Source organism: Doryrhamphus excisus, linkage group LG2 (genome assembly GCF_037039965.1).
Source record: "Doryrhamphus excisus strain RoL-2023G ecotype Guam linkage group LG2, RoL_Dexc_Guam_v1.1, whole genome shotgun sequence".
Classification (NCBI taxonomy): Eukaryota; Metazoa; Chordata; class Actinopteri; order Syngnathiformes; family Syngnathidae; genus Doryrhamphus; species Doryrhamphus excisus.
The window spans coordinates 26,334,445-26,361,919 of NC_136358.1; the positions used below are offsets into that span (position 1 = coordinate 26,334,445).

The window sequence follows — 27,475 nt, forward strand, 5'->3', positions numbered from 1 at the left end:
CTTTCTCCAAGTCGGACCAAACCATCATTCATTTTCTACCACTTGTTCCTCACGAAGGTCGCGGGGGGTGCTGGAGTCTATCCCAGCTGTCTTGGGGCGAGAGGCACTGGTGGCCAGCCAATCACAGGGCACATATAGACAAACAACCATTCACACTCACATTCATACCTATGGACAATTTGGAGTGGCCAATTAACCTAGCATGTTTTTGGAATGTGGGAGGAAACCGGAGTAACCCACGCATGCACGGGGAGAACATGCAAACTCCACACAGTGATGGCCGAGGGTGGAATTGAACCCTGGTCTCCTAGCTGGTCTACGCGCTAACCACTCGACCGCCTCAAACCATCATAGAAGTGAAAAAAACCACCGTGTATAAAAACATAAAAACAATACATTGTGTACTCACCTTTGAGTTTGATAACGTCTGTTACTCAAGCAACCATAAAGAATGACTTAGCTGTAGCCATATTGTACTGAGCAGCCAGAGCCACTTTCCTATGCCGCAACTTACATTTCTGGTTCATCTTCAAACAAAACCCACTTTTTGAGTTTTTTTCACTTGGGTGCTACCCGGGATTCTGTGTGGTGACACAAAACAGAAATGGTTAGCCTATTACGTACGAGTAGTAATTAAGTGTATGGCTTTGGACATACGTGGTATGTCATTTAACAATACTATTTAGAAGCATAATATTGTACTGTTGTCTTGGTATAACGAACAACAAAAACTACTCCATTGATTCATTCATTAAAATATATGTCTCAGTTTGTTTTGGCTTATGGATGTGGATTAGAGCTGATTCAAGAGGCCAATATTCATCTGTTAAATACCAAGCTATGATGTATTTTGCATTATTTATAATTTGCTGTTTGTGCTACATGAAGTGTGATGCATCTGTTCCCACCAGATTTTTGTGTCATCTGGAGAAAGAGAGAGAAAAAAACAAAAACAAAACAAAAGCATTGCAATAGCAGATGAATGTCATATTTATCACCGTTTAACAAACGGAAAAGAGGATGAGGTATTTTTTTTTGGGGGGGGGGGGGTGAGCATCCGTGTTTGTACATTCTGAAAAGGTCACAGACAAACTGTCACATGAATTGTAAAACGCACAGTGACAGGAAACAACACTTGTCTGTGCATCATAAAAAGACTGCAGGGATGGATGCTTGTTGATCATTTTAAACGGCAAATCTTTTCCCCCTCCATATTTGGGTAAGAGGGTGGAGTGTTAAGAATCTGCATCACATCTTTTAGATGATTTTTGTTGCCAGGTGCAGTACAGCATCCCCTGTCTAGATAAGATATGTGTGTACTTTTTGTTGATTATTTTTGGCAGGGACACTTTCGGGACAGTCGGGACGCATTTCAGGCTGATGTGTAATCATTTACCAAACTTGGCAAAGCCGTTAGCTGACAGAGTGCAGAAACACGGAATAGAGATCTGGGGATCTGGTATGAAACATAAAAAAAAATAAACATTTTCCTATCTGCAGCGTGGAAATCTAACCAATATTTTTTAAATGCCATTTTATAATGACACTAATGTGCAGCAGCAATCAGGTATAATCAACATTTATTATAAAAATACAACCAATCAGGTCACAGGATCTTCTAATTTCACAACTACACAGGTTAAAATACTGTAGTCATGAAGTGATTTGAGCTTGCATATGATTGACAATACCAAAATGGATTAGCACATAAGGTTCTTTCTCAGGCAGGAAGTAAAAGTGATGCTTTTCCACACATTATATTCGTTAGCCATTCTACTCAAACACACTTAACGCTTTCCCTCCTCCCGACAGCTATTGCCGTTTTTTATTTATTTTTTTATTTTTAGGAAGGGATGGGACAGAAACTGTCCGTGTAAAACGAGGTCAGTGATCGTGATGCTAATGGGAAATTGTTTATGACGCTAAGCAGACTACGGATGGATGCAAACACACAGATGTACAGTACACGCTCTGTGGCAGTCTTGCCAAGACACACAGATGTGTTGCTAAAGGGTTGCCATGACAACTATTTCCAAGTACGTCGGGGTGATTGTGAGAGTCTCTGTGTGAGTAATTGAATTGAGACCTTTGTGGGACTGGCAAAGAAAGCCACATTTGTACATGTTCAGGCTGCTTCCATATAGACGGGGCCGCAAAAGAGTGGCTCTGGTTTGATGCTGCTCCAAATGACATAAATTACACATAACCACCGAATGTGCTTAGAGCCTGAAATCAGCTATTTCATTAAGCATTTAATAACATGATCACACTTAATGTTATTCTACTAAGTGGAGAGAGGAGATTTGAAGGCTTGCAAGATAAACACCACAAATCCAATCACTGGCGACAACCATACTATACATATGACTCCGGCAAATCCTAAAATACTAAATAAATGTAAAAATAATGTAATCCTCACCAAAGAGAATTATTTAACTATTGGATTATGTATTTAGATTTTTTTTGTAGGACCTGCTGTATATGTGTAACGATTATCTTCAGAATATTGAAACACAAATATAATATCATCTTTAATATCCATTTGACTTAAATGAGATGTTTTATACGGGTGTGATTTAATTCATGCAAATGCATTAAAAAAGGAGTACGCTAAAGTTGGTGTACATTTCTTGTTGCTGCTGCTTTCGCACTACAGTTGTCCCTCGCGATCTCGGTTTGATTATCACTACATGGCGGTTCGTCAGAAATGAATTCATTTCAAAAATAACATTGAGACAATTACCTTATATTACATAACTTTACCTTAACACTACATGAAGTCAGCCATGACGTGTTCGGCATGATAAGAGTAAAAAAATAAGTTCTCCTCCCGTTCTGTGTGGAAGTGGTACATTTTTGCCACCTTAAATTTCGAAGAAATTAATTTGAGGTTAGCTCGCTGGCACACTAGCTTGCTAGCTGGTGGCCGTCGTGTCCCAGCAGCATAAGAGTTGAGCAATGTGTTGTATACATAGAATTATAGGACTGTGAAGGTGACTACAGGGGTGTTACTTTTTGTCTGTAGAGCTCTAATAATGTAAAAAAAAAGTGTATTTAGAAATTAATAAACACTTTGTCTATGTTCTAGGAATCATATATTACAGAAATGCATTTATCGCGGCCCCAAAAACAAAAGTTGAATGTTATTTTGGGAATAGCAATAATATGCTATATGACTTAATCAAAGCCTCTCCTCTCTCCTCTCCTCTTGTATTTATATCTGTTTGTTTAATCATTTTTAATGCAAAATACAACTTAACAGAATAAAACTGAACAAAAAAAAAAAACTGTCCAGTCCCTCTGCTTTTGAAGCAGCTGTACCATTACACCAACAGGAACTGACAGGTGAACAGATGAATTCTCCCATTTTATCCTGTTACTCTACCGCTTGCTGTCAATCAACGGCAGCGACTGCGGTGCCAGATTACTTGTCCCTTTTTTTTTTCTCTCCCCTGTCTCAGGCTAACTTGGTCTCTTTGCCTCATGGTAGCAATGGGTTCCTCCCCCAGATTGTGGAGAGGCCCAGCACTTATTAACCAATATGACAGCGCTTCACTGTATTTTGCTCACATTAAAACAATTGTGCATAAGGAGGAGGAAGACGAGTTGCAGGTGCATCGCACGGTGCTACAGCATGCTACAGCTACAGTGTTGCCTCAATTACTGCAAGTTCCACCAGGAGGAGACACACATCAACGCTGTCGCTTGCAGTGCTGCGACACAGTGTGAAATATGTAGCTGCACTTGACAGTTTTTACATCATGACATTAAAAGCACCTGAATTTCTTTTGCATAGGATGGCTTAATGAACCACAAATATGACTGTGAAAAAGGCAAACAGCAGCAAACGGATACGACAGGCCAGCACACTTGCAACTATCAATGATAAAAAATTGTTCTTGTAGGAATACTGCGATAACATGATGAATGAGTATTACTTTGACTCCTTCTAAAAATAGGTATTGTACAGTATAGTGGAACCTCTGAATTCAAACACTCCTACGGACCAAATCACCAAGTTTTCGGCGTAAATTCTGTGAGACTTCAGCTCAGTAAGCACCTAAAGGCATAGCTCCCTAAGTGTTTTGCTTTTTCTTGAGCTTTTTTTTCTTGTCACAATGCGGACACCTATATATGAAAGTTGTTTTTTTATACACTGTACATATATTTGGTAGGTGTGGCTTACATGAATTTATGGTAATTTAGCTGTATTATATTATTGTTATATTATTACAACTTTGCATTTAAAGTTAGTAAAGGTTTTATAATGGATGCAGTTTGACCCTGGAACTGAATGTTTCTCCTTCCAAAAACAGAACTGAAAAAAAACCCAATTAAAATCTGAACCAATATCCTGGAGTAGACTGTTTGACCTTAGAGGTTTCACTGATATAAAATGAAAGTGTGTGTTTAATCTGGTAAGATTCGTATTAATATTTTGAAAAATTCACATTCTTTATACAAAATAAAATCAAAAATGACTTCATTGACCATCAGGCTTGCAGGAGCTTCCTGAGGTCCTCGTCCATCCCTGCTCTTTGCATCTGCTCCAAGCTGTGGTAACGATGGATCACCTGATCGGCGGTCACGACAACCACCCTGACGCCATGGGGGTCCTCGCCCAGCTGGCAGCCGATGGCCGAGCTCACGACCATGTCGAGGCCGTCGTGGCAGCCGCCTGCATTTCGGTGATAGTGGCCGGAGAAGACTGCTTTCACCCCTGCAGTGAGACAAGGTCAAAAGGGGGGGTGAAAAAATGACTTTTTTAGTGTGTGCTTATGTTCTAGATCTGTGAGGAGGCACGATGCCGTTTGAGTCACACCACGTTTGACTGGACTTGACCCTGGACTGGTCGCCAGCCAATGGCAGCCAACACAGAGTCAATGTCTTAAATAGTTCATTTAGAAGTACAGCATGTGTTTAATGCAGTGCCTCTGAAATAGTTCTCAAAAAGTTTTTCCCCCCCACCTTGCTCAGAGGGAAAAGACTGGTCCCTTATTTTATTAATATTACAATGATGTGCATTGAATGGAGCAAAAGTAATAAGGGCATGATGTGTGAAGTGCTTTAAGGACAGGAAGCAATTAGGAGTGCTATGATTTGCTTGCAATAAATGCAGTCAAGACATACATAGTCAGGATAAAAAAAAAAGTTATTACAAAATGACACAGTACTGATGAAATTAAATAAAAACATGCACTGTATTTTCAGCCTCCCTCCGCCCAAAAGATGCTAAAAAAACTACTGCTGATACTAGCTGATACTGCTTGCCCTGAATCATCATGTCCACCACTCTGCATAATCAAACAGCACCTCAACTACCAAAGGTGACCTAAATTAGATGAATATTTCTGTGAGAGCACACTGTGCTCACAGTGGACCGTTAAATAATGAATCCGCCACAACTTACAGTTACAGTATGAGGCGATATCAAAGCAGCAGAAGTGCCCAATAATACGTCGATCACAAACTACCGGTAAATTGTACAAGTAGTGTGCCTGGATCACATGGCGTCAGATCTAGTGGTGTCCTGATACGACTGTTTCACTTTTAATACGATACCGAAAGAAAGTCATTGAGATGTATCAGTCTGGAAAAGGTTATAAAGCTATTTCTAAATCTTTGGGACTCCAGCCATCCACAGTGAGAGCCATTATCCCCAGGTAGCACCTGATATACATTCACATGTGACCAAAGTTTAAAATACTGTATTAAAATACTGTTGAGAATAAATTTTCAAATTTTCAATTCCGACACTGAAGACGACGCAGGAGGAAGACGAGGACAGCGATGCCATTTCTGGTAAGCTACTGTCTGTCCATGCACTGTTCGGCACTGTTTGGGGGAAAAAAAAAAACATCTATTTAAGTAAAAGTTTTTATTTTTTTAGACTGATTTGGTCCCGATCAAATTAGGCTTGCTCTGTCACTGTCTGTTGCTGTACTGAATGTTTGTTTTTTTGAACAAACCTAGCATTCCTCTTTTTAATCATTGACTTGATGAGCTGTTTGGAATGTGAAAACAGTCCAATGAAAAGCTACAAAGGCTAACTTCATACTATGGAGGCAGGAAGACAGCTGCTGTAATTCTCTGCAGGATTGAAAGCATCATAGCGGGTGGTCTAAGATGCATTGCTGTAGGTTACCGCCGCCTCTAGGTTAATGACAGCTGGCACCCTTCTGGGAAAATAGTTGTGATTTTACATAGGCACAAAATGAAAGCGGCATACATCACTTTGTGTACATTGTTATCAAAGTGCCTTGCAGTGCAGTTAGTGTGGGTAGCCCTCTGGGATTTCAAGCCTTTAGATGCTCGAGTCGACGCTGAAGTCAGCCAAGTTACATGAAGGATAAAAATTGCTCTCATTTACTGACAATACCATGCAAAAACAATTAAGCCCTGTGAAATGCGGCATATAACCATACTACGTGTAAGGTTCTTGCCAAAGGGGGATGCAAGTGTGTCTCCAGAACACTTTTCTCGCTGACTGGGTAGCTACCCGAGTAAAAACATGCACACACTGGGGTGATAATTCCTCGCCTTGTCTGGGTCTCTATGGAAATCCTATTTACCTGTAAGCGTGGAAACAGTTCCGCTTCTTTTGTGCTTTTCCTTTTGATAAACACTCCCATCTGGGGACTGGCCCTTGCTTTGACTAGCAAGAAGTAGGGGAGTGACTTTGGAAGCGGGGAGGGGGGGGCGAGGTGTTAGAACATTGAGGAAAAAAAAATTCAGAGTAAGCAGACAGAGTAATGAAAACATACAAAATGTGAAGGGTGGAAATTACATGGAGTGAAATTGAATACTGGTACAGGTGACAGGAAATGCACAGAAAGGAGAGTGGAGTAGCTCATATATAAACATGTATTTCCATGACTGATATAAACAGCATGTTTAATGCAATTGCTGAGTCTGCCGACACGGACTACCAAATGACAGGACAGATGAAAGGAATGAAAAAATGTTCAAGCCCATCTCATCATCTTTGATACCTGCAAACCTTTCTTCATTGAGGCTTTTTTAATTCACACTCTGTCAAGCCCCTTTCATCTGTTGGTCACCGATTTCCCAGCAACAAGATGGGATTTGCTAATTGCATGTCAAATTTCTGCCCTGCGTCTGAACAACCCCCTTTGTGGGTTATTACATGGAGAAGCCATTTGCAGTACCTTTGTTGCTTTCCTTATTCTCTCCTATGCAGAGTGCAGGGAAACAATCACGAATTTATGAATCATGATCATTTGCATGACATAGAGAAGAGAAATAATCTACTGTAGCGGGCCAAAGCCTCCTATAAACTAATATGACCCGTCAATCATCAAGTAGCATGCCTTTCCTACAGTGTGTCCTAACAAACACTCTCATAGACAAACTACATTTTCAACTGTTTTCAGCTTTTTTTCAGTTAAGACAGTCTTATCTGTAAATGTAAAAAGATACGTATAGGCTCTATACATCATCATCATCACTAATCTCACGTTTGGCCGAATGATAAAGACACAAGGGATACTCTCCGCTAAGGGAGATGGTGAGATATAAAAGGCGTTATTCAACCTCATCATTAAAACAATGGGGTTAAATGCTTAGCTGTGGCCTCTTATCAAATCCCTGGTGAGTGATAAATGTGCCTTCCCTTTTGAGCGGAGTAAGACCCTTGCTGATAAAGACGCCCAGCGGGAAGAGGGTGAGCGACAAAGGAAGAAAAATGGAGACTCGGCAAAGCAGAACATGCCATATCTTGGCTGCTAATTAACTAATGCATGTACGAATCTAGAGCCGCTAGCTATGCTGGGAATTGGATGGCTGTCTCTGCTGCATTATTGTTGTCTTGTTTTGTTGTTGTTTTTTTTTTTTTTTTACTGATATGGAGTTCTGTATCCGTCACATACACCAACGTGTCCCCGCATATACGTATGCTAAAAGTATTCTCAACGAGGAAGATGCAAGTGAAGAGTTGGAGGCATATAGGAACCTAATTACAGATACCAATTACCTCCATCTACTCTATGGTGAGAGGAGAGGCTGAGAGCGCCACTGGGATTTCTGCTACTCCAATTGCCTCTTGTATAGGACACACCGGTCCCCCGCCATGGGTTTCAGCATTCATGAAAGAGATGCTTGATGTGCATCAAACTTACTGAACAAATATGACAATAAACTTTGTGCATGTCTTACTCCCTCTGGAGAATGTTCAATAAAGTGCACACATAGCAGTGGGAAGTAAAGTGTAACCGCAGTAAAGCCTACGGGAGCCCTATTTACAATGATTACAGGTATGATAGTGATGAAGCAGCACAGAAGACCCTCAGGAACAATGGACAACTTCCTTTAGGGTCATTAAATCAAAGTGGGAATGATGCCAGCACACGCTACAGGAGTTTGACATCAAATGGAACTGCACACTAAAGTTAGTCTTGTTGTCTTGGCCGTCCAATCAGAGCAGCTTGGCTCTACCTTTAAAACAATATAAAACACAACACAGGCATGACGTTGTACAAAAAGGGAGGCAAAATTTAATATCAGACAAATTACTGTCGCATCCCAACCCACAGTAATTGCTTGTGCAATTAAAAAAGGGACTCTGTGATGCTTTACTAGCCCAACTGGGGGTCATAACGCAGAGACAGTGTATCATTAATATGAGCTGGAATGCAGTCAACAGTCCCGTGGTGTAAACTGCTCACTCTGACGAGCCAGACGAAGACTAATTGGCAATGCAATGCCAACGTGCAGCTGTGGTGCCGAGATAAAATATAGATTCTCGCAGACAAATTTATCATGCATGGAAAAAATGCACCACTGCGCGGCTATTTATGCATTCATATAACAAACACATGAGGCACACACAAAAAACATGGGCATATCTTACAAGAATAAAAATGGAAAATATATCAGCAAGGATCATTCAATTAGATGCATTTTGTATTCTGTCAGAAGGAGCTATGATCTGCATTTTACTCCTACAGATCGTTAGATTGAAGAACTTCAACAACCGATGCTGAGATAGATAGACACTCAGTTGGAAGTGCAGGGTTCACTGCAATGTCGTGTGTGATATCACAGCCATGCTTGAACTGATACTGGATTGTTTCACACTGTACTTGAATCCTCCCGAGTGGCCAAAGGTGCGTGTGTGTATGCGTGCACACTCCAGGTTAATGATGCTGCCCTTTACTGTAATGACAGTGGTGATCACCAGAGTACAAGAGCACATCTGGAGGATTCCGATCAGAGGGTGCAGTGGTGAGGACAGACACACAGGGGAGGGCAATGATGCGTGAATATCTCACCGCAAAAGGGTGAAGGAGGGGAGGTAAATTACCATAACCATTATACGGTATGTCCAGAAGAGACACGATTTAGCTTGAATAAGAGGAAAGAGTCCATTGCCACACAGACCAAAAGACAACAACAACAACAACAACAACAATATAACCCAGGCTTTTTTCCATTCAATATGCAGTATTGTCCATTCAAATTTGCTATCATTGACATATATCTACATTTTTTTCCAACCTGACCGCTCCCAGACTTATGTCAAATTGGTGATGATGCAACTCCACACTAAAAAAACGGCATGTCTGATGCAGTTTTTAACTGAAAAAAAAACCCCACAAGGTGGCAGAAGTGCTTTTTATAAAAACTCAGCATGCACGTGTCCCGTGTCTCCTAATACAGGCTGCCCATCATCCAAGTGAAAAAGGCTTGGAGCCGTGTTACGCAAAGGAGGTTACACCTTGAAGGGCAATTTTGTGTCGTGTTTAGTGTTTAGTGCATGCATACAAATGCTTTAAATGCAATTTCTCCTTCAGGCCTTATTTCTCTCCTCTCGTTGAAAAAACTAACTACATCTAATAACTGTGGGACTTTTGCAATTTGCAGGCCCTCCACAATTAAAAGTTACAACCATTTATCTAGAGGAATATGCAAATGCACTTGTTGAATGTCATAACAATAAACCCAATAAAATGTTTGTTTCACTTAAGTAAACTGGTGCTGCCACTGAAGAAAACAACCAGGGGATGGGTGTATTTATTAACATTGTCATTCATATGCATAAGGAATTTCCCATTTTTGATTGAAAGCAGCATGCTGACACACACTTCCTGTTGTATGTCTATGCACATGCAAGGACAAACATGGGGAAGACGTTTATTGCACACTGCTTTAAAGTAGCATGCATGTCATCTGTAATTTATGACCATGTGTACCATGTGCGTATGTATATGTACAGTATGCCCTACAACGGATGCCCTGTACTCTACTGTATGTATGAATGTATACAGTAGCTACTGTCAGGTTGTGTGTGGATGAGGAAGGACATATAAAGCATATTCTTCTCCATGGCACGTGCAGTATACCAAGGAGTGTGCCTTTTTAATCTTTAACCACAGTTAGCTTGAAGGAGGAATCAATCGCGAATGACAAGTTATCAGAGCAAAACACACCAACATGGTTAAATACATGCAGGCATGATGGCTGGATAATCAAATTAATACGACACAGCGAGAGTCACCTTGATGAATGATGGAGTGTGCGTGTCCATACGAGATGCCCTGTCAATCAGTTGTGCCGAACTGGTCCGATAGTGTCACAAGTAAGTGTGTTAAGTAAACACTTGCTGTCCTTGTCAGTGTTCTGCACCATATTGTTATAAGCCCACAATAATGTATTTTGAAGAAAAAAAATCTCCTTTTAGGCAGCTAATGCATTATTTAATTTGATTGTGACTGTCTCTTGTGTGTGCGATAATTTCCCCTAATTCCTCTTGGTGAGAAGCTTAAGAGTGCTACAGTTAAATACGCTGGCAATAAACAGGTTTGACAGAAAGCTAAGAAGATAAGACCTATTAAGACAAGATATTTTAAACCACTTTACAGAAGCCTAAAACTATCATAAACTATTACATTTCCTGGTCCTGTATGAAACGCAGACAAATTTAAGAGTTTCCTTACCAGCTCTCTTAAATCGGTCAATCAGTTTTTGTCTGAGTTCCCTCTGCAAGTTGAAGTAGTTATCTTCCTCATCATGGTTCTTTAGATACAGAGGAATGTGCTGAAACACTATGATGTGTTTCGGTGCCTGGACAAATACATATACATATAAGTATTCCATTAATTACACTGAATTATGTTATGTTATCTTGCTGGAGCATTTTGATAAAGCAATGGAGATTACGTACCGTGCAAGAAGGATGTGAGACTTTGCTCAACTGCTCTTCGAGCCACGTTTCCTGGGCCTCCTTTAACTGAGGACAGGCCGAAGCATCATAGAACAATTGAGAGTTTAGAACCAGGAATAGGACTCCACCCACCTGAGGTGACACAGCAGAAGCATTCATGCGACATTCATTCATACAATTGAGATGGGCATTCGACTAAATGTGCTCACCGGGATCAAACAGTGTGGGGAAGAAGGACAAAGTAAGAAACCAAAAAATGACCACTTCCACACACAATGGGAGAAGTTTTTTCAATCATGTTGGACATGTCATGGCTGACTCCATGCATGTCGTATCTTAAAGGTACTGCAATGGCTAAACAATGTAACATTACGGACGTCTAGTGACCAGAATCCTACACATAACAAATATGTTAAGACTAATAAAAAGATCATATCCTAACAGCAATAATTTATTCATTAATTTTCAAAAAAATGTGACAGTGCGGCAGTGATGTTTGAACCGCGGTGTAGCGAGGGCCAACTGTCGTACTCAATTTCCAATAGCTGACCTTCTGACTGGAAACTAGATGAGACTGAATCAACAGCACCTAAATGGCCACTTGAATCCCATGATATTGTGGCTTTAAAAAGGTCCTTTATATTCCTGAGCACAGCGGAAAACTCATTCAATGACATGTGCATGTGTGTTTTGTTCTTGACATCCAATAATCCAATCTACTTCAAACCAGCAGATCGACTTGAAGGTTAATAACGGAAGAACACTTTTCGATAAACATTTAAATGTCAGGCTGATGACGTCAGCAAATCTGCATTTTGATAGTCGATACTGCTAGTGGACAGGAGTTAAAAGTGCAAACAACTCATTACGTAGCAGCGCAAGAACAATTAAGGGTAAATTAAACAGTCATTAACCCCAAAGGTTTCAAAGCTAGCACAAATTATAATGGAAGTAGAAACTAGTCAGTGACCTGGATGCTACAAGCAATGGAGCCTTCCCACAAGGAAAGGTCAGCGTCTTTAGCTCCTTGCTCAATCATCTCCAACAGACCGTGTCCATGGTGTCACATAAATCTTCTCAACTACACTAAGTGCACCGTTTTTTGTTCTGGACAGTAAATGAAACAATACTTAAGACTTCACGGGTCATACAACAATAGAATCAAACTGGGCAGTGTTGAAGGAGGCTCGCCAGCAGACCTTAATATAACACATGAGGCGTTTGCTTACCCAAAAGCTGAAATAGTCATCTCCCCATGCAGTGCAGTACTGATCCACTGTTGTTGGGGTAGGAGTGTTTCCAAGGTCATGATTGCCACTGACAAACACGAGTGGAATGGAAGGGTCTGTCCCACTCAAGGCCTCCTTTAGGTCTCGCTCCTGATCATCCCGAAAAGGGCAGCCTGAACGGAGAAAATGTAAAATCATATCAAATAAAAACAGGAAGTGAATTATTTTAATTTGATGTTTACATTGTAAACCTCATTTACTGACACCTTAGAAGTCATGCAAGACATCAAGTTGACAGCTCCAGCTTTTACTAGCTGATGGCTCGCAATCTCGACTCTCACTCAGTGGATCCCTGGCCAGAGGTTTGTAAGAACATAAGCTGGTCCATGGGTTGAAAACGGTTGGTAAACACTGATGTATGACATTCTGATGGAAGACGTCATGGTTGTGTTTAAGGGTGTACCAATGTCCAATGGGCGCTATAATATAAAAAAAAAAAACAAGCAGCTCTCCCCAAAAGACCCCCAGTCTGGTTTACGTATTTTCAGGAGTGCCCCCAGGCTTCGTATTCAAAGGCGAGGCTGCACACTTGCGGCGTTATTTTACACGATTCCACACCTCCCCTTCCCAACGGTGGTAATGCACACTCCCGTGCCTTGTCAAGGTGCCATGCATGTATGGATTTCCCGCTCCCAAGTACTTTGTTTTTTGTGTGTACCAAGCAAATGTACCGTCACACTCTTTGCATGTGTGACACACACATTATTTGTTTGTTTGTCCAACTGGAAGGGTCTGTTGAAAATTTCCCAAACTAGGTGGGGACAGAGTTCGGTGTTAAACTGTTAAAAGAACCACATGGTTGCTTGCTGCAGCTTTACAGCCCCTTAAACTAAATGCTGCTGTTTATTTCCGACACTTAGTTAAAACCTGTGTTTACCAAGACAAAGTATCCCACAAAATAGAAGATAGAAAGCTTTAAAAAGGTAATGACATTTGTCCTTGAATCCACTCTTAAGGGATGACTGAAGTAGTTAATATTTAGTAATATGTTTTTTTTTTTAATCAGAGCATAATGTGAGTAGTAGGTAATTGGTGCAAACATGCTTACAAAGCTCCGTTCAAACCTGTCATTAAAATGCGTATGTGTGATCTGGTCAGAATAGGACAATTTGTGTGATTCCGCCAAGCATCTTTCAAAAGGTACAAGTGTCTCCACTTGTAGCTCAAGTGACCACTTGCGACTAGATTTCATTTCCTTGCTTGATGTACAAACACGAAGACTGGCAGAAGACTGAAATGCAGCGAGTATGTATAGATTACATTAGAGTTGTGTTAATCCCTGTAAATATATTCAAAGTGTATGCTAAAGACAGGCCTGAACGGAGTCACGGTGGACCATTCAGGTAATTTAGAATAAGTCCAACAAATGAAGCACTGGATCATTTTCAAGAAGGGAGGGGGAGGATGGAGCTGCGTTTTGCAGATGATCATTTGTTTGGTTCATTCCACTGAGACCTAAATGGACATAGATTAGAGATGATGATAGTAAACAGGCTGGATGTGGACCAGGAAATTTCATGTACTTCAGGGCCAGCAAAGCCTTCTCTCCTGGCCAAACCACAATCACTGACCTGCAAGTTGTATATTTTAGTTTATGTACATGTACATCTCATGTCAAATCTAATAAGTAGAAGGAAAACAAAAATATATATTTAGTGTAGTATAGTGGTAGAGATGTAATCACAGAGAATGGCGCATCTTTCTGTTTATCCCGAGTCCGTCGAGTGTTTTTTTTTCTTCTCCCGTGGCATACACTATATCAATATTGTGTCACAAGAGACACCGTGAGAGGTGCTCATAGTAACATATCTTGGCTGCTTCATGGACAACTGTCAACCAATATCAGACATAAATGTTTGTGTGGAGTCAACATTCCACAATCTCACTGTCTGGCCACTGCAACAATTTCTACTACAATCTATGCAACAGAAGATGTCAAACTAATGAAGCTGGAAGGGAAGATAAGGTAGCATGCAAAGGTGTCATTGGAATGCTGAGGCAGAAGTGTTGTAACTTGGAGCGCTGTAATAATCCTGCTGTTACACATATTTGGATTTTAAATAGAGCGATTCAGCATATTCGCTGAGCATCAGCTTGACTCCACGGGGAGAAAATATTTTTCCAATACACCCAACAATTATGGGAAAGTATTCACTTTGTAGATGGAATACAATCCAGATTGACTCAAATTGTGTGTCAATGTTAAATTCAGTCGGGTCTGGAACAAATCTAACTATGATAAACGAGGAACGACTGTATATGAATTGTTAATTACTGTATATGTTGGAACGGCAAAAGACATTTCCCCTTTTGTGAGTTTTTACAAGCGGTGTACAATCAAGTAGAGAGAGCTGGATCAACGTTCTGTGATATCAGCAGTAATGCAAAGGCTGTACTGGACTGTTGGGATGAAGACGGATCTAAGCCTGTAGGTGAAGCTTTTGATCTCAGAGTCGATCAACATTCCCATCTTCACCCAGAATGCTTTGATGACTGAAGAAAGTCAAGTCACAGATAGAGTACAAGGAGTCAGAATGAGTTTCCTTTCCAGTTTGGTGGAAGACAAAAGGTTTAGTTGAGATGTCTCGAGTAAAGTAAAACGGATGAAGATAAGGGGCTGCTTGGAAGTGTCCGAAATTTTGGGATGAAACAAACTACAGTAATTTCAAGTGGAAGATAATATCCCATTTTTAAGTCTTATGCAGCGATCTCTGACATATCTTAAGTAAGTTTGATTAAGTATAGAATTGGTATAGCTTCTGATTAGAATATTCACACCGCCAAACGTGATGAAGAGCTTTAGCTCAAGCTAAATGGCTAATGGCTGGAGATAAAGGTGACATAAAGGACGACAACAAAAGAGACGGACTGACAAGATGATACCTTTGCGTGATGTTTGTTTTATCTGCGATTATGCTCAACATTTCCTCTGTTTTAGAGAGAAGACTAATGTCTCACGGCAATCTGTACTTCACCTTCATGAACACATACGGAACACAGGCATTGATGTTTTTTTCACTGTACCATGAGGAAGATGCCTTGTGCATCCCCAGGGACATGACTTGAATCCTTTGTAGTGCTCATTAGGAGCCTGTTAAGTCCAGCACGTTTCTCTAATTCAATCAGCTCACCATCTCTAACCCAAACCACCTCCGACTCCCTCCCATCCCCGACTCTATATCCTCTTTATTTGTCAGCTTAGAAAATAAGTGAAAGAGAGACTCCAGAGGGTGCAAACTGGTAGGTCAGAGGCAAAAAAGTAGAGGTCATGATGTCTTTCTTTAGTAGTCTTTTGCATTAAAAAACAGAAACATTAGGCCCAGTTGACGTTGTGCAGAGCTGCCATGTAGCTATCACAAAAAACATCAATGTGGGACAGCCCTAACAACAGCTCATTTAAAAGACCTTTGTTAGGCAACTCCAGACAGCTACTGTATATGAACTCATTTCGCCTGTGCTGATGAGTCTGTGTAAACAAGCCCACGTTTATCTCTGTATAAAAAAGGCTCTGGAGATACATTAAGATTGTGGAGCATTAAAACAAAAAAACTCAGGGAATTCCGACTGGATGACATTCTGCTGTGGAAGCAAATACACATGGTAGACATCAGGAACTTCAATCTGCAAAGTGCAGGAGTTTATGAAGTTTAGGTGTTTATTAAGTTTATATGTATATGACTCCATTTTTTTTTTCATGAACCATCCCTGCTCTGTGTGGACACACATTTAGTGTTCTGAAGACAACCCATCCCATCAATCTTATAATGATTACAGGATAGCAAGATCAAGTAACACTTTAAAAAGTAGATTAACATGAATGTGATAGCCACCTCGAGGCCGTCCGCGATCTATCTAGCTACTGCCGGCGACCCCTCAATTGTAACAGAATCTTATCACAAACACTAGCCCACCACTATCCCCCCGAGATGGTGACTTGAACAAAAGTTGCCAAAAAACATCACATCTTCTCTCTTACGAAGTGTGAAGGGAACATTACTTTAGCAGAGAACACCCCATTCAAAAGGTCAGCCACGCTAATCTGTTTCTGAAATTCTGGACAAACTGGCCAATTATGTACGTATTTCATCAATTCACATCAAAAACCATTTTTATAAGTCTAAAAAGTAAAAAAAAACAAAGGAATTGAAAACTTAAAAATGGAAAGAACAGAATTTGAGTGGGGTGAGATCATACCTTGTGGGTAGCAATACATCCACATCCATCCATATTCTATGCCACTTATCCTCACTAGGGTTGGGGGCATGCTGGAGCCTATCCCAGGTGACTTTGGGCGAGAGGCGCTGTGGTAGCATTACAATGAAAATACATACTATACATTTTCCCCTTTCCTTTTCCTTGATCATGCTATGCTGTATCCTTTAATCCATTTCATTCACGGGGATGCTTTGAGATTCTAAGCAGGATTGCAACAGTGTGTTTGTGTCATCAAATGGCAGGTGTCAAAATAAGGTGTGAGATACCAAACAGCAGCTGTTTACGAGAGATTGAGGAAAGATGGAAGGAGAGGTAGAGGCAGAGGAAAAATATGAAGGGAAATCTGTGTGAACAGAAATACAGTTGCCAATTTCCTGTCGCCAACAGGCGCTGGTGTTGACAATGGCAGTTGACAGTTAGCTTCCCCTGGCCACCACCCATTCATTCTGCAATGTAAACAGTTTCAAGGGAAATGTCAGGCAGGCAATAGCAGGGAGAATCTCCTGCTATAATATGTAGCTATGCTACAATGACACTTGGATTAGTTGACATTTGATGTAGGGCATGCATTAAAAATGTTAATATCTCACCTAATTTTCCAGATTATGATCAAACGTGGGAATACTTTAATGTTAAGTAATGAGAAGCGCATGCCAAGAGTGAGAGACAGACGGCCTCGCCTTTCGATTCTTCACTTTCTCTGTGCCCATTCCTCAAGGCCAGACAGGCACCTCATCAGAGCTCCCTCATTATCATGCAAAGGTAGTTTGCAGTGGTTTAAAGCTTCCGGCTCTTTTTTTGTTGAACTGCCGAGTTCATAAATATTTTCACCCGTAAATTTTCCATTTATTTTCCCATATTTACTTGATGGAGGAAAGAGTAACTTTAGCTGGTATAAAGGGCGGAAAAGATGGCGGCAGGGGCCTCTTGTTTGGCTCTGTGTGTCAGGACAATCAATATATTAATTAAACGCACCATAAATAAAAATGAAGTTGATCGTTTTGATGGCCTAGATCAGGGGTCAGCAACCTGCGGCTCCAGAGCCGCATGTGGCTCTTCAGCCTCTTTATTGTGGCTCCCTTTGCGATGCTTGAATATTTTTAACACCCGAGTGGGGAAAATGCACGTCTTTTGTAATGAGTTTTAAAAAATCCAACTTTGTCTGAGACCATGAATGCATCCTGAGTGAGTTCTGACTGCTATCCAGTTCAGTACATGAAGAAAAAAGTAATACTTACCTACAAATCTAAAAAATAAATTCGAGATAATTTAAAAACAGCGGCATGGGAACTTGTTTTTACGTTTACAGTAGTTTACACATACATTTATGTAAGTTTATCTCCAAAACTAGCAAGAGTACTCCAACTCGTCTTTTCTTATCTGAACTACTTTGATACCCCCAAATTCCCTCCAATGTTGTTTTAAACATACTATATGTTTTGCGGCTCCAGGCTATTTTTCTTCAGTGGGCATTGGGTAAAATGGCTCTTTTCATAGTAAAGGTTGCCGACCCCTGGCCTAGATATAGTGACATGTGATCTTTCAAAAGGTACACTTATTATTGAGAACACTTTTTATCTGCGATTAATTACAGTTAATTATGACCCAACTATGGTCAAAATACAATTAATTGTGATTAAATATTTTAATAGTCTGCACGGTGACCGAGTGGTTAGCGCGCAGGGCTCACAGTTTGGAGACCCGAGTTCAATTCCACCCATGGCCATCTCTGTGTGGAGTTTGCATGTTCTCCCTGTGGATGCGTGGGTTTTCTCCGGGTTCTCCGGTTTCCTCCCACAGTCCAAAAACATGCTAGGTTAATTGGCCACTCCAAATTGTCTCCAAATAGCGACACTGATGAAGTGTGCCTAATATTGTGGCTAGATGTTGCAAGTTACAGTCACTGTGGTGGTGTGAGCATTGTTTAGTTCATTCAGTGCACACGTTGTAGTCCACATCCATGTATTTCACATTTGAGACTATGAATAGAAAAAAACCAGCAGGGCACGGAACTAACTTTTCTCCTTTTGCTTCCCAGCAGGAACCAAAACAAAAAGCACAGCTAAGCTGGCCTGATCAAAAGACAAAATCTTCAGAACAGAAGCTAAAGCATCCAGAGAATAGCCAGGAGGGCTGTGCTTTTTCATAGATAAATATCAGCTGCTGTCATAAGGGAGGATGTTGTTTACAGACTGGCCGAGGAAACAGAGCAGGCTCAGGCTCAAACCTTCCCCTGCACGGAATATCTACAGTAGATAGCTGCAATACGACACAAATCGCTTAATTTGATCAGAACAATGTCAGAGAGGGAAGCTTGCAATAAAAGAATCCCTTTCTATACGCAGTGCATACAGTTTATGTATAGATATTTTTATTTTTTAATAATAGGTTACACTGTCAAAACACATCACGCTAACCCATCTCTCCCAGAAATATGCTGCGTGATGTGTATGATAAACAGATACAGTACAAGCACTCATAAGGCTGTGCATAACAAAAAATTAACAAGCTGACCTTTTCACTGAATTTTCTCACTGCGTTTTGACCATTTATTATTGTTCATAAGCTCATTGGAACTGAAGCAGGTGGAAACAGAGTAAACATGCCACCACACGGACAAGACCAAAGCCATAAAATGAGTTGATTGTCAAAACAGACTAGCGGAAGCCCAGCTTGGGTTTCTAAATAGTTAACAGTTATCTGCAATTTGGGAGAGTCATTTCAGACACGATGAAATAGGTGCAGCATTTTACGAGACAGCCTGAGGCACCTGACGATACCCCAGGGGGCCATTTCTGTCATTTGGTCGGACATAAGGACTACACCGAGCTTAAACTCATGCAGCTGGCGTCTGTGAGGTGACGTGAAGTCCTCCAACACGAGGACGATAATTGGCAACTACTCTTGTGATGCGAGTATATTGTTTTTACCGTCCGTAAGCCAGCATATCCACTGGGAAGCTTTCTTTTTTTTGCCTATGTAGCTTATTATTCGCCGATAGCCTGAGCTGTTAGCCTTTCTTAAACATCTTTAAGAAAACATCACAACATGCTACATCAGTGTTTTTCAAATAGTAGGGGGGTGAGGTGTCGGGGGGGTCACCAGAGGCAGATGGCAGACTTGAGTTGCACTATTAGCCACAGTAGACCGCCCGAGAAGTGAATGTATTTATTTCTTCAGAAATAATTCATTTTTTTTTTTTTGATATTTATTTTAAGTACACATGTTCCACTTTCGGGCGGCATGGCGGTCTAGTGGTTAGCGAGCGCGCAGACCTCACAGCTAGGAGACCAGGGTTCAATTCCACCCTCGGCCATCTCTGTGTGGAGTTTGCATGTTCTCCCCGTGCATGCGTGGGTTTTCTCCGGGTACTCCGGTTTCCTCCCACATTCCAAAAACATGCTAGGTTAATTGGCCACTCCAAATTGTCCATAGGTATGAATGTGAGTGTGAATGGTTGTTTGTCTATATGTGCCCTGGGATTGGCTGGCGACCAGTCCAGGGTTTACCCTGCCTCTCGCCCGAAGACAGTTGGGACAGGCTCCAGCACCCCCGCGACCCTCGTGAGGAAAAAGCGATAGAAAAATGAATGAATGTTCCACTTTCATCGTGTTATATTATATGGTTTAACCTTTCAAGTGGCAAAAATTTCGACATGCATTACTGACTCTATAGAGCAGCTACACACAATAACCAGCACATAAAACTTTCTAGTTCTTCTAGAACCCGCACCTATTCAGCTGTTTTTCTTTGGTTTCGTGCTTCCCGCCAAAACAGTCTGTTTTAATGTATTCCACCCATGCCCACTGCGTTGTGGTTGGTCACAGTCCCGAGTGGTTGGAAGGACTTACTGCTCAAAGCTTGCCCTTCTATAGCGCAGAAGACATATTTGAGATTTCAGCCTAATTTTACTTTCTATTTTGTCTAAAATGTTTCTCCTGAAACACAGAACTGGGGTAGTTTAATATGGAGAACCTCATTGCTCATATGAAGCGGCATCACAAAGGAATCTCCCATGGGACGGCAAAAAGTCATTAACTGTAACAGAAAACACAGAGCCTCTGTCGGTGTTGAGTAATGTTGGGTTTAAACACTTCATTGAGCAGCTATATTATGCCCCCAATGCGTGTGTGGGTTTTCTTCCTCCCACATTCCCAAAACATGCATGTTAGGTTCATCGGTGAATCCAAATTGTCCATATTTATGAATGCTCATATTCATAATCGATGAAACATCCGAGTTACCAAGTGACTGCCTCTTCTTACCTGGCATGGCGTGCACCAGGTCACCACACAGCACCATGAACCTTGGGCGAGGTCGGAGCTGGTTCATAGCCGCCACCGCTTGTTTGGTGAGCTCAACTTCCTCTTCCCATTCATCTCCCCCACCGTGGCAGTCACCGTCTCGCCAGGCTTTCATCAGGCCCAGCTGGGGGTCTGCAGCCTGAATGAAGTAGAAGGGACCGGTCCACTCGTGTCCCATATCTGCGGTACGGGAAAAAAAAAAGACACAAATGTACGAATATTACAGATTTGTAATTTAAACTTTGACATGTAAAACATTTTCCAACAAGACATTAACTAATACACTTAGGTCAAAGGTCGCATCCACATAATTGTACATCCCAGCATGCAGACACACAAAAGCTTTGGGGATTAGGTATCGTCGCAGCATTATTCATGTTGCAATAAAAGGCCTGCTGTGAAAGCTTCATGGGGAAGTACTCCTTCTTGGGACTACTTGATCAGGATTTAGAACTGGGGATTTAACATCCATGGGGACTGTGACGAACAGTCTTTTGATGGTTCGCTCTACAGTCACACCCAGTAATCACTGCAAAATAATTACCAAACATCTCTACGCTGGAAACTGATGAGCAGTTTTCATAATCCAAACATTACATAACAGGAGCGCCCTACAATCTAAAGACCCTCAATATGCATTAAACAGGCAAAGTGTGATGTCTCTGTAAAAAGACAGGAAGCCCACTCATGTCAGTGGTGGTAATGACAGTTTATGATGTCACAATGGACATAGAATGGCCTAAAAAAATCAAGGCAAACAAACCTTGACAAACCTTGTTGAATGCAAATGGGAAGCTCCTGAGACACAAGTGCTTTTTTTCTCTCCACTCATTTACTTTCCTGAGGAATAAGAAGCAGTAATGTAGTTACAGGCTGCCATGTCTGTGGAGCATCTGCATGCTACACACATTCCCTACCTCAGCAGGGACCCTAAACTGCTTAGCATCCTCTGTGTTTAACATGCTCTCCGTGTACAGTACCTCTCTCCCAAACGAGACTGTGATAATTGTGTCCTCAAGCGAAACTCCATAGAACAAGAAAAAGCCACAAAAGTCTGATTGGCTTTTCGGAGGGGAAAAGAGGTAGCTTAGAAGTGATCCCCCTTAGTGTAACTGACATTTTTAGAAAGGAAGTGGTAAGGCAGTGTAACTATATAGTGATGTAATGATGGTTTTTGACAATCATAATAATGATCATAAATATCCATCCGTTTCATCATTTCATTAAACATACTGAAATGCTGTGGGTTTTTTTAACATTGTGTTTCATGTTTAGCGCTCCTTAGTCTATATTATAGAATGTGGGACTCCTGACTGCAAAGCAGATATGCTAACCATGGGGGGCACCAATTATGAAGGTGATAATCGTAAAAATAATTCATTCATTTTCTATTGCTTATCCAGAGGTTGCGGGGGTGCTGGAGCCTATCCCAGCTGTCTTCGAGCAAGAGGCGGGTTACACGCTGGACTGGTCGCCAGCCAATCACAGAGCACATACAGACAAACAACCATTCACACTCGCATGGATAATGTGGAGTCGCCAATTAACCTAGCATGTTTGTGGAATGTGGGAGGAAATCGGGGAAAACCCACACTCCACACAGAGATGGCCGAAAGTGGAATTGAACTCGGGTCCCCTAGCTGTGAGGCCTGCGCGCTAACCACTCGTCTACCGTGCATATAATGTTTTGTAATTTACAGAACAATGTCTTTGTCTCTCCGCAGTTTGGACATATGAACTATTTTACAGACCAAGAAGAAGCTAACAAGCACTAGGCAAGGACTTGGAGGCGCCAGCAAAGCTCCCCTGACAGGCTGAACATATCTTCAAACACAAACTGTAGAATGTCCCGGGTGGCAGATGCTGAACTCCAAACAGAAGCAATCTTCATTTGAAGATGAAAGAACTATAAAGTTTTGCTTTTGTTGCAGTTGGAAAAAATAATACTGCAAATGTTGATTGATTCTTTTGCATTTCACTCTACCTACCAGCAAGATTATTTTCCTGGTACTCTGACCAACTTATTTGTTTTGTTGGCATTTGCAGCATTTTTGGAGCGCTTCAAAAAGGACACAGGACCAAAAACCAACAATAAAGTATATCGTTAGTGACAGTTATTACTGGACATTTTATTACAAAACAGAACTAACTGTGGTAAGTCTTCAAGTAAAGCTAGCAAACTAACGACTTTAACTGGAGCTGGAACAAAACTCTTAAAACCGAAAGTAGTCACTGCTGTAATTTAAGACACAGACTTCGACTTGTTTTGGCTGCGGCGCTAACGTTAGCCTCCAAGTTTCATTACCAGTGCAAAAAAAAAACAGCTAACAAAACGCGACTACCTTCGGTAAGTCCACGGAACGTTCGATGTTTAGCCCTGACAAAGATATCCTCTGCCTGAGCCATGTTTCACAGGTTCCACGATAGTTCCACGTCTGCTGTGTTAGCGATACTCGTCCGAGAACCAGCCTCCTGTCACCCTTGTCATGTGGCTCAGGAGGCGGGCTGCTAAAGCTAACCCGGTGACGATGAACTCGGTGATCGATTCCATGGCCTGTGTGTCTGCCAGTGAGTGGGTTCCGCTGCAGCGGCGCAACGTAGGCACACTCGTATCTTTGTGGGGACATTTCTTCCTCTTTACACGTTTAAAGATATTTAGAAACTTGTACATTTATCTAATATTAATGTGTTCCAAGGGTGATTCGAAGTGTTGGAGTAATTTCTTCTTCTTTTTTTGCATCTTAAAATGACACATGGCACAATATAATGGGATCCTACACAGTACAATTTTTTCGTTACATCACATCAAAAATATTGTAATAGCAGTAAAACATACTGAAAAATAATATTATTTAAATTGTGTTAAAATGCTTTAAAAAGTAATGCATCTTTAAAAAGAAAGCGTTGTGTTAGTATTAGGATCAACATTTCGCCTTTTTCTCTTTACATTGGGCCTTTTGCTCATTTTTTTCCTATTTCCTAATATATAAAGTACAGTATTCAATATTGAAGCCTTTATTTTCATTGTGCTGCATTCAATAAAATTGGCAAAAAAGCAGAAGCTGATTTCCTATCAGCATATTCAATAAGAAATGTAAACAAATTGAATAAATGCAACATAAAATCATAATTAAGAGAAAGTACTATCATAAATATGTGAGGTCAAAAAGGTGACAACTAAAGTTTGTGTAAGTATTTGGCATAATTGATATGTCAAGACGTGGAAAGGGGACATCATCGCTGCAGTCACGATTGGTTGAGTGGAGCCAGCCTACCTCAGCTGTTTGGTTGGTTCAGCTGTCAGTCCATATCTGACTAATATTAAAATTTTTTTGATGATCTGAAGCACTTACAGTAAGTGTGACAAACATGGACAAAAATGAAGACATCAGGAAAAGAGGGCAAACTGTCATGATCTGCACTTGTTTTGGTCTGCTGCCCCCTGTTGTCTCTTTTCTGTCCTGCAGCAGACTCCTGCCTTGCTCTCCTGGTCTGCACACCTGTTGCCCATCATCAGGCCTTCACATATCTCTCCACTTCTATTGTTCCCAGTCAGATCGTTTGCCATGTCAGGCCTCGTCTTGCCCACACCTTACACAAATGATTTTTGACGTTTTTGTTTCTCTGCCTTGTAACTTGTATTTTTACTGCCTGCGTCTGTAAGTAGTTGAGCCGCTTTGTAAATCCTTATTTGCTACTTTGTACTCTTGTTTGTACTTTTAGCTTTCTAGTGACCTTTTGTCACTGGCGTTTTTTGTTGTACTTTGTTTTTCCTCCTCTGTGAGTGCCCTTCATTTACAATTAAATACTACATTTGCCTTGGTCTCTGCTCAGGGGTCCTCAACACCTGGCACAAGTGCTAACCCAGCTTTACACAAACTCTTTTGACATCCTGTATCTGCAACTGTGTTGGACAGACTGCAGGTTAAATCTCCATTCTATGTCCTTCGTCTCCCACGGAAGCCTGACATTCGGCCAGACAAGGCATACACTTTGCAGTGGCAAATAGCGCAAACAATAACAAGAGGTGTATGCACAATTACAATATTATTATTTTTTTCCCACGGGAAAAGACCCACAATCTACTGAAAACAGCTTGGCAACACTTTTTGGGGTCCTGACCGACCCGTTGAGAAGGACTGGTCAAGCTGTCTCTGTGTTCCACACCTTGCCAAAATGACGGCTCCATGTTACACAGCATTTAAACAGTAAACGATAAAGAGTCAATAACTAAACCAAAAGCCACCAAATACAGCATGTAACTAAAATATAATCAATACAAACACAGTAACTGAATCCTTAGATAGAAGCATTGATGCTAACGTAAAGGGATCAAAGAGAGCCTCATTTTCTTTAAGGGTACAATATAATAGTACATTGCTATAGTCCATGCCTGTTTTTTTTGTTTTTTTGATCAGAATATTTCATAATCCAGGATCTCTGTTCGGAACCTTCCTCTCTCTCTCTCCCTCTCTCCCTCCCTGCGCATGTTTTCTTCCTCTGCTTCTCCATCACATCTCTCACTGCTCTCTCCTCCTCCGTGCTGCATGCGTCTCTGCGTACTCTTGTGCGTAAGAGCGCGCAGTAGATGCGTAAAGAGCAGCTCTCTTGCAAAAAAAAAAAAACAAACAAAAAAGCACCCAAACCACCAAAGAGAAGGCATGCGGAGCAGCTAGTGCTTTGGATGATGTTAGTAAAGATGTTCATCAGCTCCGATGAAGGCGCGTTGCTGTTTGGGTGCATGTTTTTGGACTTTTCAGCATGGCATGACCACCGCTCCTCTCCGAGCGTTTCTGCGTGAAGTTGAACGGAGGAGGAAGCACAATGAGAGGCACATCCTTTCTCCTCGGCTTCCTGCTGCTCAAAGTTACCGCTCTGCTGTGCACGGCTGACGGGGAGCCGGGCTTGCTCGGGGGCTTCGTGATGATCGCCACCTCCAACGGCTCCAGAGAGGAGGAGAGCGTGTCGGAGGAGACCCCGCACGTTGAAGACAAATGTCGGGGTTACTACGACGTCATGGGCCAATGGGACCCTCCGTTCGTGTGCAAAACGGGTAATTATTTGTATTGCTGCGGCACCTGTGGCTTCCGCTTCTGCTGCTCTTACAAGCACTCCCGCCTGGATCAGAGCACCTGTAAAAATTACGACACTCCATTGTGGATGAAGACCGGGCAGACGCCTTACAAGAAAAACAGAAACAAGATCCACGACAGCACCAAAGACAAGACCAACTTAATAGTTTACATTATATGTGGAGTTGTGGCCATTATGGCCCTAGTGGGGATTTTCACCAAACTGGGACTGGAAAAGGCGCACCGTCCTCAGAGAGAGAACATGTCCAGGTAACTATCGCATGTTGAATGCTTCTCCTAGTGCTTGTTTATTTGGTAAAAGCTCGTCTGATAACTGAACGTACTGACAGCCTACACAAAAACACTCATTTGCATGAATAATGTGGACCTAAACTCCAAAGGAACTCAGGGTTGGATCCAAATATCGATATATCGATAGCGTATCAATATATGTATCGTGATATATCGATACCCAAGCTCCTGTCAATAACTCGATACTAGCGTGGTTAATCGATATTTTATATTGTTTACAAATTCTTGGAAATTGTCTTTGGGGGCAAAAAACCAAGATTATTATTTTAATGAACTTTAGCACAATTTTGCATAGTAAAATTGAATATACTATGTGTGTACAAACTTTTTAAAAATATTTTTACATATATTTAAAGCCAGCGTTTTGTGTTATGAATTATACATATATTTTTTGTGTGACTTTTTGCTAATTTTTTCCCATTTTTGGTGTGTTTTTCAAATTTACAATGTGCCGCGAGCCATTAATAAATGCAAATAGATCATGGGCCCAAAAATGCGTTTCATGCAAATGCCCCTGGGACGCACTTTGGACACCAATATTCCTGCTGTTTTTGCACTATATCGTTGTCATTGTATATATTTTTTAATATTTCTCTGGGGGTGTAAAGGTACATGCTGTTGGCTTTCATGCTGAGGATTCAGGTTTATTTCCTTCCCGAATACCCAACTACTCGACTGAAATGTCCAGCTTATGCAAACAGTAGCAAAATAATTGAATGATCTTCAAAAAAAAAAAAAATTCAAGTAGAAAGTGTTGGTATCTGCAATTCCGTGTATCTGTATTTCCTTGGTATCGGATTGATACCAGCAGTTGCAGTTGTGGCCCACCCCCAGTATCCACTGTGCTATGGCATAACATTATATGATCCAGGCTCTTCTCAACAGGCGGGGGCGGGTTTTTTTTCACCAGAGTAAAGGCGGCCTTGCGCTCCATTTGTGCAAATGCTCTCATCGGAGCCTCAACTGTCGCTGTGCAATGATCAGAAAAACAGTGCAAATTGAACTAAGTAGATTTTTCTCCTTGTGTGACTCTTACATGTTATCTCAGTCGACTGCAACCGATTGTATAAAAAAAAAATGCTGCTTCGTAGTGCAGTTCAA

General features: G+C 41.3%; 2 protein-coding genes across 4 annotated transcripts in view; one reads left to right on the forward strand and one right to left on the reverse strand.

Moving 5' to 3' along the window:
* Nucleotides 1-322: 322 nt before the first annotated feature.
* cpped1 (calcineurin-like phosphoesterase domain containing 1) lies at nucleotides 323-23,531 on the reverse strand. Of its 3 annotated transcripts, none has more exons than XM_058061311.2 (7): nucleotides 23,333-23,531; nucleotides 20,952-21,170; nucleotides 12,412-12,584; nucleotides 11,183-11,314; nucleotides 10,956-11,082; nucleotides 4,492-4,720; nucleotides 323-581 (listed from the first exon to the last, which is right to left on the reverse strand). In XM_058061311.2, the coding sequence occupies exons 1-6, from the start codon at nucleotides 23,394-23,396 to the stop codon at nucleotides 4,494-4,496; spliced, it is 942 nt and encodes a 313-aa protein (XP_057917294.2). In that variant the 5' UTR covers nucleotides 23,397-23,531; the 3' UTR covers nucleotides 323-581; nucleotides 4,492-4,493. The 3 variants fall into 3 exon arrangements, with proteins under 3 accessions (XP_057917294.2, XP_057917297.2, XP_057917293.2); XM_058061314.2 differs by having other exon boundaries at nucleotides 324-581; nucleotides 4,575-4,720; nucleotides 23,333-23,530; XM_058061310.2 differs by lacking the exon at nucleotides 323-581 and having other exon boundaries at nucleotides 1,564-4,720; nucleotides 23,333-23,530.
* A 2,033-nt stretch (nucleotides 23,532-25,564) lies between these two features.
* Nucleotides 25,565-27,475, forward strand: part of shisa9a (shisa family member 9a) — a 47,534-nt gene continuing 45,623 nt past the window's right edge. Inside the window, exon 1 of the mRNA XM_058061372.2 lies at nucleotides 25,565-26,332. Coding sequence (XP_057917355.2) covers nucleotides 25,815-26,332 — 518 coding nt within the window. The 5' untranslated portion in view covers nucleotides 25,565-25,814. The remainder of the gene's footprint in view (nucleotides 26,333-27,475) is intronic.

Coding starts and splice junctions, on each gene's coding strand:
- cpped1 (XM_058061311.2), bottom strand. CDS start 23,396: ATGGCTCAGGCAGAGGATATCTTTGTCAGGGCTAAACATCGAACGTTC. Junction 21,171..23,332: donor GTTCCGTGGACTTACCGAAG/GTAGTCGCGTTT, acceptor CCCGTACCGCAG/ATATGGGACACGAGTGGACC. Junction 11,083..11,182: donor TCTCACATCCTTCTTGCACG/GTACGTAATCTC, acceptor GTATTTGTCCAG/GCACCGAAACACATCATAGT.